General features: G+C 36.5%; 1 protein-coding gene across 2 annotated transcripts in view; it reads left to right on the top strand.

Annotated features, from left to right (window-relative positions):
- EIF2AK4 (eukaryotic translation initiation factor 2 alpha kinase 4) overlaps positions 1-19,251 on the top strand; it is a 37,020-nt gene that overhangs the window by 13,321 nt on the left and 4,448 nt on the right. For both annotated transcript variants that reach the window (XM_059849775.1, XM_059849774.1), the window contains exons 14-35: positions 227-310; positions 1,507-1,629; positions 2,075-2,179; positions 2,434-2,491; positions 3,169-3,248; positions 3,508-3,609; positions 4,194-4,244; positions 5,257-5,493; positions 6,095-6,170; positions 7,794-7,915; positions 8,324-8,373; positions 8,459-8,627; positions 9,124-9,240; positions 9,666-9,731; positions 10,261-10,431; positions 10,988-11,122; positions 11,220-11,327; positions 12,075-12,203; positions 13,480-13,566; positions 14,858-14,970; positions 16,435-16,493; positions 17,572-17,669. In XM_059849775.1, the coding sequence (XP_059705758.1) occupies positions 227-310; positions 1,507-1,629; positions 2,075-2,179; positions 2,434-2,491; positions 3,169-3,248; positions 3,508-3,609; positions 4,194-4,244; positions 5,257-5,493; positions 6,095-6,170; positions 7,794-7,915; positions 8,324-8,373; positions 8,459-8,627; positions 9,124-9,240; positions 9,666-9,731; positions 10,261-10,431; positions 10,988-11,122; positions 11,220-11,327; positions 12,075-12,203; positions 13,480-13,566; positions 14,858-14,970; positions 16,435-16,493; positions 17,572-17,669 (2,340 nt within the window). The remainder of the gene's footprint in view (positions 1-226; positions 311-1,506; positions 1,630-2,074; positions 2,180-2,433; positions 2,492-3,168; positions 3,249-3,507; positions 3,610-4,193; positions 4,245-5,256; positions 5,494-6,094; positions 6,171-7,793; positions 7,916-8,323; positions 8,374-8,458; positions 8,628-9,123; positions 9,241-9,665; positions 9,732-10,260; positions 10,432-10,987; positions 11,123-11,219; positions 11,328-12,074; positions 12,204-13,479; positions 13,567-14,857; positions 14,971-16,434; positions 16,494-17,571; positions 17,670-19,251) is intronic.

Raw genomic sequence — 19,251 nt, 5'->3', positions numbered from 1 at the left:
ATTCATTTTCACTTTGAGAGTTGGTCACACCTGTTTTTCTAGTTTATTTAGATGCAATGGTATTACAGAATTTCATTGTATTATTTTGCTCTTTTTCCAACTATCTATAGAAGCTGAGTTCTCATCAATGTATTCCAGCCATTAAAAAAAAAAAACAGTAGTATGTGTAATAAAGTCTGCACATCTTCCTGTAGCTAACTGTTCTGTTGCTTTCATTGTGATAAAGAATGAAGAAGGCAATGAAAAGAATAGCCATGGAGGAGAGGACAGGACGCCAGTCATTCAGACAGTGCATTATCTCTACATTCAGGTACAAATGTGCTCCTGTGTTCACATGAAAGGATACAGTTTATTTCAGCCTGCAGAGACTAGTTGCTGGTTTTCATGAGAAATACTGACCTTTAAAAATGCAAACAAATAAGTTCAGTGCTGTTTTTGCATTAGACTGGTTTTCTGAAGGCTTGGCTGGTGGAAGGCACTGTGCAGTGCACAGGGTTTGTTGTGCCTTCCAAGGCTCTATATTTGTGCTGGGAGAGAACGAAGTTTTGTAGTGCCACGGTGTGTAATGGGAGAACTGGTGTTGCTCATGTACAAGTAAAAGTTGGCAATTCCTGATCTAACCACAGAACAACCAACCAGCCAACCTTGGAGACTGTGGCTTTCAAAGCACTTTTTTGCCTTGTGCTTTTTTGTTGAGAATATCCATCCCAATCCCCAGCGCTACAGCTGGTGTCCTCAGTTTGGTTGTTAATTGGTGTTAATTCCCTATGTGGAGTTGAAGTCTACCATGCTAAATTCCTGAGGGAAAGTTGTCTTTCACAGATGTGAAAACTTTCTAATTCTCTTCAAAAGCCCAGTATTGTGTATGCGCTTTAATAGAAGTCAGTAATCTGTAAAGCCATTGTATGGCTCTAACAGTAGGCACACAGTCAAACTCCTTCAGGGTTGCAGGATAGCTTCAGGCTATCCTACTGACACCTCCTTTATGTTAGGAGCTAGTCAGCTTCTCCCAGAAACTAACTATATATAACTATATATCATAGCTAACTATTCTGTGGTGATGTGCAATATTTTGGAATGCACTTAATGCTAGAGCTTGTCTGGAAGGAAGTTACAAGTAGATGGAATTAGTTTTTAATACGCTTGTTTGTATGTGTTGTGTATATTCATAATAAAAGCAGTTAAGACACGAAGTGTAATAGAGCCAGAGATTGTTTGTGGTTTGGCTTTATCACATATTATAGCTTGGCTGGTTTCAGTTTGTTGTTTATGTTAGAGAATATGCTACTCTGCAGGCTCATACCATTGTCCCAGAAAATGAGGTAGGACCCAGAAGTGAATGCATGTTTATAGCTAAAAGACAGCTCTCAGGAGAATTCCAGGTAGCTGATTTTTTTGGTGGTACTATTTGCTCCTGAGCCTAGTCTGTCATAGGTGTACAGATAGAACAGTACATTATCTGAAACTTGTTTCTTCCCTTTTTCCCCTGTGTATGCACAACTGAAGATGGAATATTGTGAAAAGAGCACATTAAGGGACACTATTGACCAAGGGTTACATGAAGATACCAGTCGGCTTTGGAGGCTTTTCCGAGAAATTTTGGATGGGTTAGCTTACATCCACGAGAAGGTCAGTAAATAGGATAGTTATGACCTGCACATAATATCTGTGTTAGGCCTCTTTCTCTGTGGGTTCTTCATTTTGGGGCGTGCATTAATAAGTTTCCTCTCTTTGCCCTTTCCATTATTAGTCGGTTCTTAGGGTTTATTATATTTTATCATGAACATGAATTTTATAATAAACCACTTCAGATTTTGCCCATTAGTCATAAAAATTTGACCATCTTGTAAAAACATTGTTAGATATCTGGTAGCACTGAAAATTGTTTCTGGCTTCTGGGCTACAAGTCATAGTCTGTCTTCAAGACTGATCTTTAGTGACTTAATGCAGTAGGTCTCCCTCTGTATTAAAAGTATGTAATATGATTTTACAGTCCATTATAAGCACTTCTATTCTGAATAATGTTTATTCTTTAATATTCTGTGAGTCTTCTTTTTTTCTCTTCATGTAACAGGGAATGATCCACAGAGACTTGAAACCTGTGAACATTTTTTTAGATTCAGATGATCATGTGAAAATTGGTGATTTTGGTTTAGCTACAGATTATCCAGCAAATGCAGTAAGTACAGCTTAAAGTGAATGAAAAAACTCTTGAATTTGGTGATGTAATTACTTGAAAAAAAAAAAAAAAACCAAAAAAAAACAACCCATAAGTTAAATGACCACAATGTTTATATATTGAGAGTGCTCTAAATTTCTTTTAAATTTCTAAGGTTCTAGAATTAAACCATGCACTGCCAACCCAAGTGACAAGAACAGCCAACAGAAGTATTTCATGTGTCATTTACAGTTTGACTGTTTTGCTGGTTACAGGTGGTCTCTAAACAAGAGGAAAATCTCTCGGATGGTTCTGCTGTGTCTGACCCATCAGGTTAGTTTACATTGCAACTTGTTATAAATTATTTTAAGCAAGCATTTATATTCTGTGGTCTTGTATAGGCTGTTAAAATTTCCATTTGTTCTTTGAAAATTAAATTTCTCTTTATTAAAGCCAGGAGTGGGACCCCCCTGGCCACCAATTTGGGCAGCTGTGTTATAATCTGGCAGTTTTGCCTCTTATCCAAGAACTAATTAGCTTCCTCTGCTAGCCTTCTGCCTTAGGTCAGTGCTTCTCTCATGGCGAGGTATAGAGAGAACCTGTATATATGTTCCATCTGCACTTGTGTTCTCTTGCCTATATAGGACAATTTCAAGACTTCAGTGTCCTTGGTTGATTGGTTTGATTTTAGCTAGACTGAATATGGTGTTTAGAGGGAACTTTAGTACATGGTATGTTTAAAGGCAAATATAATGGCAGTGAAATTTAGTTGTAACATTTGTGTGCTGACCTACTACAAGTCTGTAAAGCAATAGATAGGTTTAGTTACTACAGACAGACACGGATACTTGACCTGTGAGGGTGAGAACTGTTTGTCAAAGTATTCTCAGCTGGGTCTCTCTTTGTAAGGACTGTGTTCCCACCTAGAGAACATGAACGTGTTTTTTCTTGATATGCTGCATTTTTCTCTGACTTTCTTGAAACTGCTGCTCTCATCTTTTGCCACATAGGTAACTTGACAGGGATGGTTGGCACCGCGCTGTACGTCAGCCCAGAGGTCCAAGGAAGCACTAAATCTACATACAATCAGGTATGATTGGAGTAGGCTTAATGAAAAGGTAGCAAGGAATCTAAGATGTGGCAGGTATCATTTGGGTTGTGTCTTCTTCTAACAAAAAAGCTTTAAAAGCAGATAATAATAAAAACACACAAAAAGACAGAAAAAACCCAGCCTTCTCTCCAGCTTTACATTTAACCTAAACGTTTGTTGGGATTTTTTTGCTCTGCTATTTTTGTCTTCAGAGAATTGATAGGTACTATATACAAGTTTTCATTTTTTCCTTCCTTAGAAAGTGGACCTGTTCAGCCTAGGTATAATATTCTTTGAAATGTGTTACCATCCTATGAATACTGCATCAGAAAGGGTCTTTGTTCTTGGTCAGCTAAGGCTGGTAAGTACACAGCTGTGAAGCATACTAATTCTATGCATCAAATAATTTGTTAAGAGAAGCAAAAGGATGCAAAATATAGGAAAAAATGTTGCCATAGGGAGTGCTCAGAAGCAAGGTTTGTAAAATGTATCATGAAAAGTGAAGAATACAATTGGAGCTGGTGCACTGACATTCCTCTAGTGCACTGCAGATTCTGATGGTATTGCCATCAGTCTGTGTTCTGTCTGTGAAATTAATTATTACATGTCAGATAAAGTAATCATCTCTTCAGTATACTTAGGTTCAGGCCTGGTGGGCCTTTCTCAGGAATCAGTTGGTATTTGTAGTTGGTAAATGCTTGTGATTATGGGTTGTACTTTTGTTCTACAAAACATCAAAGCATTTGTTTTCCTTTTTGCTCCTCAAATAAATTTAATTTGCCATGTGGGAGTTGGTTTGTTTGTTTGTTTGTTTTTTCCACAGGCAGTGGAAATGCTTTGTTTTGTTTTGCAGTTTAATACATAGAACTTAAAAGTAAGACTAATCTGAGCAATTTGGACTGCTTGTTAAAATTCAAATGTGGATTTTGGTTTTTGTTTTGTTAGCCTGCAATTGTATTTCCTAAGGACTTTGATGAAGTCAAGCATGCAAAGCAGGTAATTCTGAATATATATTAACTATTAGGTATTCCTTCTCAGAAAACATTGATTATAATTTTTGCTCCTTAATTTCCCACTTAATTCCCCGCCTAGTATTCTCTGCCAAGTTCTTATTACATGATATTAGAACGAAGTAAGGAAACAAAACCTCAAAAGAATAGTCTAAGTTGACATGGAAATATATTTACCCACAAAATTCTCTGAGCACAGTCATGAAAAAATTTAGAGTTCACTAGCACATCTTTAAAGCTCTGAGGGACAGTTTTGACTTTTTATGCTCAGAGAAAAGACAGCTCAGTTGTTTAACTTTTTACTTAAACTTTTTGAAAGAAACGTGTCACACAACAGAAAGAGATGTGCAAAAGCTCAGTTGGCTGCTCCAAGCTTGACAGAGCTGCCAAGAGCTGTTCTGGAGGCCTCCACGGCAGAGTAATGAAGTGATAAGGAGCAGTGTAATCTTATCTAGACCATCTGGATGGCTTTATTCCTGTGCTAATCAGCTCTTTTGTTGACCATTAGTATTAACTTTTAGTGTGTTATGCTTGTAAAACAGCAATCTGCATGTTACTAATACCATAAAACATTTCCATTTTGTACATTTTGCTGAAATATGCCAGGAAGATTCCCCCTACTCTAACACTTGTGCCTCTCAAATCTTTCATTTCATGCATTTTCTGCTTTTTCTCTTAACTTTCTCTTAATTTTGTTGATAGAGAGATGCAGGAGCTAGCATACCATGGAACAACAAAGGAAAAGGATACTACATATTTTGTCATCCCAGGAGGCACATTTTTAATAATTTGTGTTTTAATTAATTTTTTCAGATGATGATAAAAGACATTCATAATTTACTAAGCAAATAATGTCCATCCCAAAGATTCAGATTCTGCTGTTTTTTCCCATGTAGAGTCTCAGTTTGTTATTGAATTGATATGACTACCAAGTTTGTTGCAAATACTGTTAACTTACAAAATGTTTCTAATCTGTAGAATTTTGATTTAATTTGTAGAGGTTGGTTATTACGTGGCTCCTCAACCATGATCCTGCAGCACGACCAACAGCTGTGGAGCTGTTAAAAAGTGAACATCTTCCACCCCCACAAATGGAGGAGTCTGAACTCCATGAAGTCCTGCACCACACCTTAGCAAACGTTGATGGCAAGGCCTACCGGACTATGATGAGTCAGATATTTGCACAGCGTATATCTCCAGCAATAGACTATACTTATGACAGTGATATGCTGAAGGTTTGTAGGTGTTCAGGGGAGGTGTGGGGTTGGCTTTTCCCTGTGTTGAATTTTTAAAAATATGCTTATATGGGTAAGCATTTCTGTAGCATTTTTGAGTGAATTGCATTATCTCAAGATTCACCTGTACATTGGTTCCCACTTAAAACTACAGTCTCTGCTGTGTGGGTTTCAGTAGCTGCTTCCCATTTGAGCCTTGCATTCATTCTTCAGTGAAGAAACCAGCAGTGTTTGTAGCAGCTAAAGCTTTAAGCTTATGTCCAGATGATACTTTCTTTACTCTGAATTCCTGTCAAATTAATGGTTGGCTGGTTGTTAGCAGAAAGTGTTGCCCCGGATGCTTTTTACTCTTTCTAATTGATGTGATTTTTCTTAGTTTATCAGCTCTTGAATCTTAGAAAATCTAAAGAAATTCAAGGTAACGCAGTACAATAATGCTTCATATAGCTGTAGTTATTTTTTATTATGTAACCGTCGCAGTTTTTTCTAGTGGGATGAGATAGCAGAATGTTTATTGCCTGTATTACATGGAATGATTGTCTACATGGAGTGTTCATCACACGTGAATTATATATGTACTTTTTATTTGTGATGGTTTCAGGGTAGTTTTTCTATTTGGGCAGCCAAGATACAGCAGCATGTATGTGACATTGTCAGCCGGATATTTAAAAGACACGGTGGGTGTGTTTACAAAAGTCATTCACTTCCTTTTTTGTGATTGAATGGATTTAAAAGAATGGAATGTATTTACTGCTAGAAGAGAAATCAGAAAACGTGTTCAGTAGTTGATCATTTGTCGTTTTTATGATGTTTTATTCTGTTATTCTCATTGTCATTCCAGTAATAGCTACTAACATCAAATCTGAATGATTTACATTTTCTACAGAAAGAAGAGTGAAAATCTTAATTACATTTTTGAATGTACATGGTTGTTCTGATAAATCTGTATGAGGTTTTAGAGGCACAGACTGTTACACAAAATCTGGATCTGAATACAAGGCTAGCTCTGCAGATCAGGCATCCATGGAGCACAGTAACCTCTCTCTGAACAGCCAGAATGGGAAGAGCGTAAGGGAGAGCATGGAAACAAAGCAAGCGTGTAGTGGTACTTGCAGAGATATATTCTTGGAAATGCTTCGCTGTTCAGGAACTTCCTGAGCCAAAGCTGATGCCATGATATTTAATAGTCTCTGGTTTTCCTATCCAGGATCTATCCAGTCATTAATAATAGTATTTGCTTAAAATTATTTTTTGAGAAGGAAATTTATGCACCCATTGTCACACTTGGAATGTTATAAATTGTGTTTTACAGATGTTCATGATACTATTTTATATAAAAATACTGAATTTTGAAATGGGAACTTTGCATTTTCCAAGTAAATCATAATCTGATTAAGCATGATCGAAATTTGGCAATATAAAAGAGTGAGAAGCTGTGAGAAATACAAAGTCAAGGATGGGTTTACCTCTTCCACGACTCCTTAAAGCTTGACAGATTTGGGAAATTTTAGGGACTGAAATGTTTTCCTACTTTTGGAAAAAAATGGGGACTGGATATTTATTTCTTTCCATTAGATTGTGTCTGACATCTGTAATGGCTAGAAGAATTTCTTTCTATCTGGGGCACTTTTTTTCCTGTTTAAAAATTAATGTTGAGTTAAAATCTAATTGAGTTAAGCTTAAATAAATTTTCTAGTGATTCTCAATCAAATATTAAAACAGGAAACTATTTTTCAGTGATAAATGGTATTATTAATATTAAGGTTTCAATGAAGATTGGATTCATGCATATAAATGGTCACAAAATGTAGCCAGGGAAAAAAAGGTATTCATGATGTTTTTAAATGAAACACAAACACTTCTAGTTTGTTTTTGAGACAGAGGATGCAACATGTCTGGACAAAATTTGTTCAATATGGAAATGTCTCTAGACCAAAGCAGTACTTGCTACTGGTAACTGCAGAGTTTCTCATCTTTCATGTTTCATATGCCTGCTTTTGTGAAAGGTGGTGTTTAAAAGAGGGAAGGCAAGGTAAGGATTCTGCTGGGCTGTGGAATTGACAACTCTCTCTCTCTTGGGCTCTCTCCATGCTGAGCCCAAGAAGCATGCAGCATAGGCATAAACCAAAATTTGACATTCTTTCTTTAAATATGGAAGAGGAAAGTCCATTAAGGACATTTAATGTAATTTTTTTGCTTACGGATTGACATAATTATGCCCTGCAAGGGTGTTCATGAACTTGTAAAGAGCAGGTGTTCTTCTGAAATGAGAGATAATAGTGTTTTCTGGTTTTGTGCAGGAGCCATCAAGCTGCATACTCCACTGCTGATGCCCAGAAATAAGAAACTGTATGAACATAATGAAGCTTCATATTTCATGGATCACAGTGGGATGCTGGTAATGCTTCCTTACGACCTCAGAGTAAGTAGCATCATCTCTGCAGGCAAAGCTTCAGAGGATTTGGAGGGTGCTGTGGTAGAATTTGGTTTATGCTTACACTTCTTTTGACTGCTGAAATAGTGTATCTTTCAATGTCTGTTCTTGTTCTCTTGAGTTCTGTGCTCCTTCTCTTGACAGCTGGAGTCCTGACCACGTTTTCAAGAAATAACATTTGTTTATTTTTTTAACATAGGTGAAAATAATGTTTTAAATGAAAACTTGCAGCAGGATGGTTAGATTAATATTACTTGGCTATGTCAGGTGTTTTGGGGATTATATTACACTTGGGAGAGTACAAGTGTAATTACACAGTATAATTCATCTCTAGTTCCAGAGCTCAGTCAAACCAAGTGTTTGGTTTCAACAATTTTCATGTATTTTGTTTTTCAGATTCCTTTTGCAAGATTTGTAGCTAGAAATAACATCTCCAACTTGAAAAGGTAAGAGATGTAGAGGTGATACTCTGCACTGATACCATGCTTTGACTTCTGAAGAGGCTGATTCATTCTTCAATGTTTCCTTTAGATACTGTATAGAGCGAGTTTTCAGACCTCGGAAGTTAGACCGCTGTCACCCCAAAGAACTCCTGGAATGTGCATTTGACATCATTACATCTACTGGAAATAGCTTTTTGCCTATAGCAGAAACAATTTATGCAATTTCAGAAATCATTCAAGAGTTTTCAGTGCTACAGGTAGATTCTCTAATCAGCCTCTTTCCTCTCTTTTCCACCCAAAATTTTAATTTAACTCAATATTTAGTTTGATGTGTTGTAAAAGGATACTTCCTTTAACTTAACCAGTACAGAACTATTTTCACATTTAATCTATAGTCACTTATAGAACACTGTCATAAAAAATGTGTTTCCTAGGTAAACTTAAAATGAAGCATATGTTTATGTGCAAAGGAAGTAACTGAATCCTTTTTAGTACCATTGAAATAATGTCTTTCTTCTGTCAAACAAGTGATTACTGTAGAATGGGACAAGACTTGCCATTCTTTAGTTAGAGATGAAAGGTAAGGTAGTGAAAGAAGTGGTTTGAAGTTAATTTTGAACTATTATTATTAAATGTTTAGGAAGCCTCTTTGTTTTGTGGAGGTTGGGGTTTTTTTAAGAAAACAAAATGCAAGTAAAACTTGGCTTTTTCATTCTTTCTTCCTTTTTTTTTTTATTATTTATGCTCTGCTAGGAAAGAAATTACAGTATTTATCTGAACCACACTGCCTTACTGAAAGCTATACTTTTGCACTGTGGAATACCAGAGGACAAACTCAATCAAGTCTACGTCATTCTCTATGATGCTGTGGTAAGGCATTAGTTATTAACCTGTCCTCTGTAATCATCTCTGTAGAATATTCTATTTTGTGGGGCTATGTCTAAAAATGAGTAACAGCCCATTGCCAGCCTAACCAGGAGTGTACTCTTGATACATAAAAAGGCTGGCTATCTTTGGGCTGTAAATGTAAATTAATTACTTTCTCATTACTTCTGGATTGGGATGGTTTAAGGTGATTCTTGAATGTGTATTTATGAGAGAATTATTCACCTGTTTAATGAAGAACTGACAGGCTAGTCAATAAAAACATTTTAAAAATTAAATTTAAAATATATTTTAATATCAGTTAGGTTTTTTATACTTTAAAAGCACAGAATATAGGTGAAATTAATTTGAATTATTACAGTAATGCCTTACACACAACCAAATGCTGTTTTAACCTGTTTTTCTTGTAGACTGAAAAGCTAACTAAAAGAGAAGTAGAAGCCAAGTTCTGTAATCTTTCTCTCACATCAGCTAGTGTAAGTGATCTTAATTCAGTGCTAATTTCCCTGTAATTTGTCATAAGTCAGGAATATTTTATTTTCTTTGTAATTTAATCAACCAGAAGAAGAAAAATAACCTGTTACATGTGCTGTTCAGGTCAATCCCTTTGCAAGTGGTCTGACTTTGTTCTCTGTTCTCTCTGAAAGTCAGTATTGCACCTTGTTCTCTAAACATGTGGAAACTAATAAAGGGTAAATGGAATACTGTGGAGAGGTATTTAATAAAGAAAACTGAGAGAAACTTTTAAAAAACTTCTCTGCAAATGTTGAATGTGCGTAGAGTTGAAGTTAACTTCTGGGTAGTCTGAGACTTGTGTCTGCCTATTCTTTTCCTCAACTGCACTAGGTAAAAACAGCCTGCTAGCCAAAATAAATAAAAAAGGCAGATGTCTTACTCCCACAAATAGAAAGTCGGGTATTTTTCTTGTTTTTAGATGGGACCTATTATGAATGTTGTCTGTCTTGCTATGTATGCTTATAATTTTTTGTTTTGTTTTGTTTTTAGCTTTCTCGACTCTATAAATTCATTGAGCAGAAGGGAGAAGCAAGTAATGTATTTCCCTTTCTAAACACAATGATAAAACAAAAGCCAAGTGTCACTCAGCTGCTGAAGCATGGCATGAAGGATTTAGAGGAAATAATTGGTCTGTTAAAGCAACTGGGAATAAAACTTCAGGTTTGTGAAATACTCTGCTAATAAATTAATGGAATTACAGGGCTGCTGTGCAATGTAACATGCCAAGAAATCAAGATATTTTACAATAGAGAAAGCACATGCAAGTGTCTTGATGGCAAATAATACTGAATTGATACTTCTTCCTTTTTTTTCCTTTTTTTTCTTTATTAAAGATGCGTTTTAAAAATAAGACCTTTTCCAGTCAGAAGGCTCTGCCTTAACTTATCTAATGACACTCAGACTTTTTTCCTTTCTCCACCCAAGACTGAAGAGCATAAAAGAGGGGATTTAATAAATTTTGAAACAAACTGTAAATATTTAAAAAATACAGACATCTAATGACTACTGAAGGCCTCCACCTTCCTTGAAGCTTGCTCTTTGGGGAGATGCTGTAAGATTAAAGCACCTTTAATTTCCTTACTTGTCACTGTATATTAAATTTTTGGAGATAAGGAATGTTCCCATATGTCTTCCTTATGTGAAAACGGTGTTTTAAATCCATGCTGCTAAGAGGAAATTAATTATATATGTGCACATATTGATTTTTATTTTACAGATCTCTATAAATCTGGGACTAGTTTACAAAATACAGCAGCACAATGGTATTATCTTTCAGTTTATAGCATACATCAAAAGAAGACAAAGAACTGTGCCTGAAATTCTTGCTGCAGGAGGCAGATATGATCATCTGGTATGTGCTTATCTCTTTTAGTAAATATTAATTTCTTTTAACCCATTTTGCCAAGATAACTAACTGGTCTTCCATTCTGTTTTTTTCTTGTCTTGAGATTCCACAGTTTAGAGGGCCGCAGACGGTAGGACCAGTTCCTTCAGCTGTTGGAGTCAGCATAGCTATAGATAAAATAACTGCTGCTGTTTCCAGTCTGGAGGATTCTGTAAGTCTTTTTTGGGGAGTGAGGAATTGGTTTACTTCTGACAGTTCAATAACCTAATTGTAGCTAGAGATGGACAAAAAATAAGATGCTCAGATGTGTTCCAAAATAATACCATACTGAAATAGAAGGCAGACATCAAGATGACCTGTTTCCTTTTGTTTCTCTACATAGAACTATTTATTAAATGAGAATTAAGGGAAGACAGGATCTTCAGGCTTACACCATTTTATTTGCAATTTAATGGGATGTTTTTCTCAGCCTGTGTATTCTTTCAGCTGGAAGAGTACAACTGTAGGTATTTAGTGTTATTTTTCCCCTACTACTGCTCCCTTTATCAAAGTATAGAAGATAGAGATGGAAAGAAACTTTGAGAATATTATCTACTTTGTACAGTGTCACACATGGTCACTTGGTTGTGAAATGTGTATTTTATTATCTCTTCTCTATAAGAATAAATTAACATTGCCAAGGAGAGTGGGAAGGAAAAAACAGAGTAGGCAGGGATACTGGGATACCTCAGGCAAGCTGAGGCTGTGGAGGTGCTTTGCATCAAAGATTGGGCTTCAATGACTTTCAGACAGACTTAGGTGGAGAGGTGGATCTAATCCCTTTTTTTTTTTTTTAGTTTGATGCATTTTGACACATGTTGGCATATTTGTCCATCTTTGTAACCTTAACTACCTTATGAAGGGGAAAAGGTGGTCTTGTGACTGTCTCCTTGACTGTCTCCTTTTACTTTCCCTTCAGGTTTCTGTCAGCTCCTGTGACCTGCTGGTTGTAAGTGTTGGTCAGATGTCAATGGGTAGAGCTATCAACATTGTTCAGAAATTCTGGACTGCAGGAATTCCAGCTGAAATAATGTATGACTGGTCCCAGGTAGAATTTTTATCTCCATGTGTTAACTGTATTCTTGTTCTCCAAGATTAGTGCAGACTGAAACCATACTGTTTTGGGGGTATTTTTCTGTTTTTATGGAGGTGGAGACTTATAATACTGAGCATGTGGGGTGCTGTTCAAATACAATAATGTAAAGAAAGTCTCACTGGCTTTGCAGCATTCTTCCAGTGTGAAGAAGGACCCCTCCTATTAATCAATTTAATACTTAATAGGGGGTACATCAAGAACAGAACAGTAGCATCAACTTTTCAATAGCCAGATGGCCAGAGACACTCAGGTACAGAGGGAATATTGACATTATTCTTCTGTTAGAAATACAGTTTAGCAAACTGAGCTACTAGATGGGTCCCCATGTAGTCCTTGAAGAGATGTGTAGGAGGGAAAGAGAGAGTGGCAAGGTGAGCTGTGCCAGCTGAAAGCAAACAGAGCTGTAGCCAGCACTACTTCACTGGAGTGTAGCAAGCTACATGGCAACACTGAAGTCCCTTTTAGAGGTGGTGGCACTTACTTAAGTATTATGAGTCTGATTCACCTTCAGGTGTCTCAGTACGTGACTAACAAGAGAGACTCTGCAGTTGCCCCTTGCACATCATGTGCTGCAGGGCAAGAAGTTTTGAGCTCATTCAGTTCATTGTCTGACTTCTGTAATTTTTTGCCATAACATTTCCAACAGTTTCAGTCCCTTGGGACTGAAAAAAAAATCCAGATTATGTACTTTTCCTAGGATCACCTGGGCTGGAATTTCTTGGTTTGGGGTTGTTTGTTTTTTTGATTCACAAGGAATGAAGATTTGGATAGTTCTTGCTTCTGTCTAATGCTGTCCTGCAAGCCAGTGCTGTGTAAGTCAGCATAACCTTGGTTTTACAGGAAGCAGCTTTAGTGGCAGACCTCCAGCCATGCAGGACTGAAAGCTGCAGGCAGCAGGGTGATGACTGTCTGCCTGATGTTACACTGCACATTTTTACAGTTACTAGACTCTGCACTTCTAGGTATAGGTGGCCCTTCTATGTGGGAGCTTGGGCTGCAGGACCCAAGCATAGACTTTGATGTCAATTTTAGCAAGCCTTGGGTGCACAAATACATGCATAATGAAGTTTCATCTGCTCAAGTTGTTAAGAAAGATTTTCTCTCTCTGAGCTGTGTGACTGTTGCATATCAAGTTACTTTAATAAATACAGGAGACTGATTACTTAATTGGTCATTTTATAAGCTGTCAAATTAATGTCTCGTTCCCCTTCTTTTGTTCTCACTTCAGTCCCAGGAAGAACTGCAGGAATACTGCAGGTGCTCTGGGATTACATATGTGGCTCTGGTGTCCGAGAAAGAAGGAAGTCATGTGAAGGTAAGCATGGGACCAGGGGATGCTTTATGGTGTTTCAGATTTGTACTCTATTCTACTCTTTTTTTTTTCTTAAGATCATTATTAATACAATATAAATTATATTTAAGTAAGTGCAGTTGAGGTAAATACAGTTTTGGTTGTTAAGTTGTAGAAATGTTATTCTGAACAATTTCAACATTTTAAACATTTTTATCCCTGTGTAACACTATTATTCACAGACCTCCTTCCCTCTAGGAAAGTCCAAACACTAGTGCAAACATTGCTTGACAGTGCCATCGATGGTTTAGCATGGAAAAAGGTTTCTCTTGTCTCTGACTTCTTTAAATCTACAAAATGAATTCGTTGACTTAACAATCTTTGCAGTTGGCTTCTTTTCATGTTACAAAATAAATACAGCTCAAATGTAAATCTAAAAAAATCAGTGTAGTTCCAACAGACAGTCAGAACCACACTCTTCACCTCTGTAAACTCCGATTAGGATGCAAAGACGACTTTGTCACAACATGAATGTACTTTGTTCTTCTACTGTACTCTTGCAGCTTGTGGTTCTGGTACCTTTGGTTTTTTGAAGTTGAAAGTTTTCAAGTGTTCTGGATCATTAGAGAAAAGATCATTATTTTTTGAATAAAGATTCATTTTTTGACTGAAAAAATACTAACTATTTGAAAGCATATGGCAAGGACAGCCAATGTGCCTTACTAAAGCATTTTTCTTATTCACTCTGTTACTGTAACAACAATAATTGCAAGAATAAGTAAACCTTGATGATGACAATGTGATACTTCAAAGTCCTCTACAAGCCTATTGTAGAGTGTTCTTTTAAATATGGTTTTATTGAAGCAAAACCAATAAAGGAGATGTTAATGAGGTGAATGGTGTTGTTGCTGATTAACCTCTTGCCAATAAAGATGGTGCAGATTCCTAAGTTTTGAATGTTTGAGTTAACTCTTGCAAATTGAAAGGCAAGCCTTATTCTAATATAATTATTTAACTAAAAATATTGATAATATGGTATTTAAAATTATAAACCATTGTTCAGAACTTAATTATCACATTAGATGCAGAGAGCCAAGCTTGCTTTGGAAATGCAGAATCAATTAGAAGTTGACAGAAAAAAAATCTAATCAAAGATTTAATTAGCAGTGATTGATTGGTAATGATAATGGCTTCCCACCTTTGACTCTTTTACCTTTAATAGGTGAAACAGTTTGGTTTTGATTAAGTTTGATAAGTTTATTTGTATGCCATTTTAAGAATCAACAATCTTAAGAACCATTGAACTGCATTGTAGGTGAAATCCTTTGAGAAAGACAGGCAGACGGAGAAAAGGATTTTGGAATCTGACTTAGTAGATCATCTGATCCAGAAACTGAAAATGAAAATCGGTGACGAAAGATGTAGTAGGTAAGCAGCATAACATGTCAATAAATGTGGACAGTCTAAATCAGAAGTGCATATATGTTTGTATATGCTGAGTTAAACCTTAATTTTATTTGGCAAAAAAATTGCTGAATTTCTTTTGAGGGGAAAAGAAAGCAAAAGGCTTTGTCATAGAAATGTATTGAGATTAAGAAAGTGATTTCCTTAGCTGCTGCTACTTTCACTCATCCATAGTGCTTCATAAATTAAAAGGCCACACAGTTATCCCAAAGCTGCTAGAACAGCAGTACTGTGTGTCTGGCTTCCTGCAAGTTCCTGTTACTGAGCAGAAGTCCATGACATTTGTGTACTGTGTGATCAAAGAATTAAAGCAGCAAATCCCTTTCATTCTGAGGCAGTATTGGTATGGTGAAATGAAGGTGTAGCTCTTGCACTTCTGTATGCTCTGGTGGCACAAGTGAAAGCAACACCTGGCAAAGACTTGAGGTACATGGGAAAACCCCTTCACCCTGGCTTCATTGAAATTACTATTTACTGTAACCAGTGGAAGTTGGTACAGAAATGCACTACAGCTGTTACTTACACACAGCCCCCTGTAAGTCTGTAATTACACATGCATCCAGATACTTTATATGTGTGCATTGACAGCAAGAATAGACATGCATTAGTCACACGAAGTAGAATTTAGAATCAGAACAGATTTGCCATCCAGTTTTTCTGACTAGGCTTAACAATAAAGGAAATCATTAAGCTTGGGAATGCTGAAATCAAGCAGTAGTTTATACAAGCAGTTGATGTCTCCTACTACCACCTCTCATTCTCCTTTTTCTGGCCTCAGCCAGTCTTAGTATTTAATTTTGCAACTAACCTGATCCTCAGGTGCTTTGTGACAGATCTACTAGAAGCTGTGAAAGAAAAATCATTCTTTCAAAAAGTTTTTAAATCCTGAAAACAGAATAGAAAAACTCTTGCATGGTATCACTAAACAGAGAAATACAATAGCTGATTGTAATAGCCCTGGCAAATTTCTCTTTCAATGAATTACTGAATGTGGAAAGTAAAGCTATCCAAACTAATTATTTAAGACTTCTTTGAATATGCTATTTAGTATAAATACTACTTTAATACTTTAGTATTATGTCACAGAAACCTGTGAGAAGCAGATTAAATTAATAATTCAGAGAGAATACTCTAACAATATATTTTTGTATTAGGCTATAAATCACTCTTGTATGATAGGGAGGACATTTTTTGTATCCATAGGGAGCATTGCTTCTAGACCTGACTTTTAAATGTAATTTTGTATGGTTTCTTGACAATTCCTGAATAGAATTGATTCATGAATAATAAATGTGTGCTAGGGGGTATCTGCAGACTTCTTTATCTGTTTGAACTAAGTTTAAGTATTTATGATAATCTGAAACTACTGTCTTATTACAGTATTTCTTTATAATTGTAAATTCCTTAACTGTCTTTGTTTATTTTTAGAGAAACCGCAGATAATCTTTCAATACCAAATCAAAAAGGATCATTTACTAATATTTCAGGTATTTAATATCTAGTTACAGAACATACAAACTAACTGTTCCTCTTTCAGCTCAAAAACTGATTTTTAGGAGAATAGTACCAAAGGCAAAGTAAGAAAATGTTTTATAGCAGAGCTCTGATTAGAGGCAGTGAATCCTAATCACAGATATTGTTCCAAGTGATTTAAAACTGGCTTTTTCTCCAAACTAAGTGCTCAGACCAATGAGCAGAATATTCTCCATACAAGCATTCATTGATGCAGTAATCCAAGAGGCTGGGAAAGCCAAAATTCACCAATTTTTCCTAGCTGAGGAGAAATTTAAATGTCATCTTGATGAAAAATAATTTGATCTGTAGATCAGTTAGAGTATTGAGACCAAATGAAAATGGTTTTACATTTCTAGCTGTGGATTTGCACAGCTAGATTCTGATAAGTTTGTACCTGAAGAATAATATTAAGTGCTTACTGTGTGGCTAACATTTGGCATTTTTGATACTTGTTTTATTGAGCACTGATCCAGTGTACAGTGGTGGTGATTCTTCAAGAAACACTTCACACAGAAACACGTTTGCATAATAGGGAGGGAGAGAGGCCATGCTTAACTTGAGGGGGTTTGTGTGTGTCTGTGACTACCAGAAGTGGAAATTTGGATTTTGAAATAAGCTGTTTCAAATTTTAATTATAGTTATCTGGGGAAGCTGGTGTTTATTGTTCATTTTGTCAGTGATTCTGCTATGAGACTGAGCATTAAAGAGTCACCTCATTCTTGTAATGGCTTTTCTTTTTTTGATATTACGTGCACTGCATTCCTTTGTAAAATTATGCAAGTCATTTGGAACCTTTTCTTAGTTTCAGGGAACAGTGATGTAAAATACCAAATTTTTTAGTCTTAACAACCAGTACTTCAAAGTCATAAGTGAGTGTTTGAGAATTTATGTGCACATCTCATTATCCTGTCAGATTTTGGAGGTTTTCAGCAGCTTTTTAATCCCTGTACTACAATGATTTTAGCATATTAGTATTCGTGAATTTTCTGTTTCTTGTTACTTCTTGTTTAAAGAAATACTATGAACTAAAATGATGTGTTTGCATTTCAGGTGTGTTTGACTCACATGGAACTCTTGTAGTGCCTAACGTTAGTGTTATAGCTCCTGAAAAATTGTCTGCCAGTGCCAGGCGTCGTCAAGAAATTCAGGTACTCACACATCAAATAAGTAATCAGAAGTGATCCTTAGAAGCTAAGGAATGGTAGAATTCATACTTCATTATCACCTAACTTAAACAAATTCATCCTGTTTGTTCTTTATTCATAAATTAGACTAGTAACAACACAAATGGTGAAAGGCAAAGACCGCCCTTTTTAAGTCTGGATCTTAGGGATTATCTGTGATATCATGGCTCAGCTATCATTGTGCATTCTTACTAGAAATCTTAGTTTTCTAGGAACTGTGGTTCTGGATCTTCCCTTTCCTTTTCCTCCTTAAATGCTGAAGTGTGTTTAAGTTTCTTGTTGGTTTAACCCCAGCCAGCAGCTAAGCCCCTCACACAGCCGCTCGCTCACTCACCCACCAGTGGGATAAGGGAGAGAATCAGAAGGGCAAAAGCCAGAAAAGCCCTGGATTGAGACAAAGACAGTTTAATAGGGAAAGCAAAAGCTGTGCACACCAGCACAGCAAAACAAGGAGTGAATTCAGTGCTGCCCATGGGCAGACAGGTGTTCAGCCATCCTCAGGAGAGCAGGGCCCCATCACCTGTAATGGTGAATGGGAAGACAAACACCATCACTCCAAGTGTCCCCCCTTCTTCCTTCTTCCCCCAACTTTATATACGGACAATGGTGTCACATGGTCTGGAATGTCCCTTTGATCAGCTGGGGTCACCTGCCCTGGCTGTGTCACCTCCCAGCCTCCCATGCCACCCCCAGCTTCCCCACCAGCATGGCCATAGGAAAAGCAGAAAAGGCCTTGGTTCTGTTATCAAAAAAGTTATATTGTTTAAAAGTACTCTATGTGGCAGTGGGGGAAGATGTTGGAAAATTCCTTTAACTTTAGTACAAGTGTTTGATCCCTACATCTGTGGCTAATAGTCTTGTATCATCTTTTGTTTCCTTACTTATCTTTATCAGTGATTAACTGCTCAGTAGTAACAAAAACATCTGTTATCAATCCTGTGTTCAGCAAAAATCCAAAATGTAGCCCCATAACAGCCACTGTGAAGAAAGCTAACTCTACCCGAGACAAAACCAGCACAAAGGTGCAAGTTTATCATATTTTTAATTTGTAGTATGTTTGTAAAATGTACTTTATGCATTTTATTTCATTAAGTTGTCTCAAACTAAAGGCCTTAGAAAAATTTGTGGATTTAAAAAAACACAAAAAAACCCCCAAACCAAAACAATAACAAAAAAAATCTACAAGCTGCCAAAAACTTGATGCTATAGTAATATAGAACACATTCAGTGATGCTAGAAACAGATGTCAGAATTTTCTTGTTTAGCATTATTAGCCTTAAGATATTTTGAGTACATGGTAAAACAGAACTGCCATCCCCTTTTCAGTCCAAACTTGGATGTGCAACAAAAAAATCTCCCCGATTAATAGTTCTCAGAACCCAAATAAAGAAATTGATGTTACTCTCTGAGCTAAACAAACTTGCTGTTTTCAGGCTTTGAATATGTAAAAGCTACTTTTCCAAGGTACAAAAGACAACATAATGCAAGCCTGCAACTACATTTGTAAAGTGCTACCTTTGCAGGACCATTAGCTTGCTCTGAAAAA

This window comes from Haemorhous mexicanus, chromosome 6, assembly GCF_027477595.1.
Source record: "Haemorhous mexicanus isolate bHaeMex1 chromosome 6, bHaeMex1.pri, whole genome shotgun sequence".
In the NCBI taxonomy this organism is placed as follows: Eukaryota; Metazoa; Chordata; class Aves; order Passeriformes; family Fringillidae; genus Haemorhous; species Haemorhous mexicanus.
The sequence above is the reverse complement of the archived record's forward strand: the minus strand, read 5'-3'. Positions and strand labels throughout refer to the sequence as shown.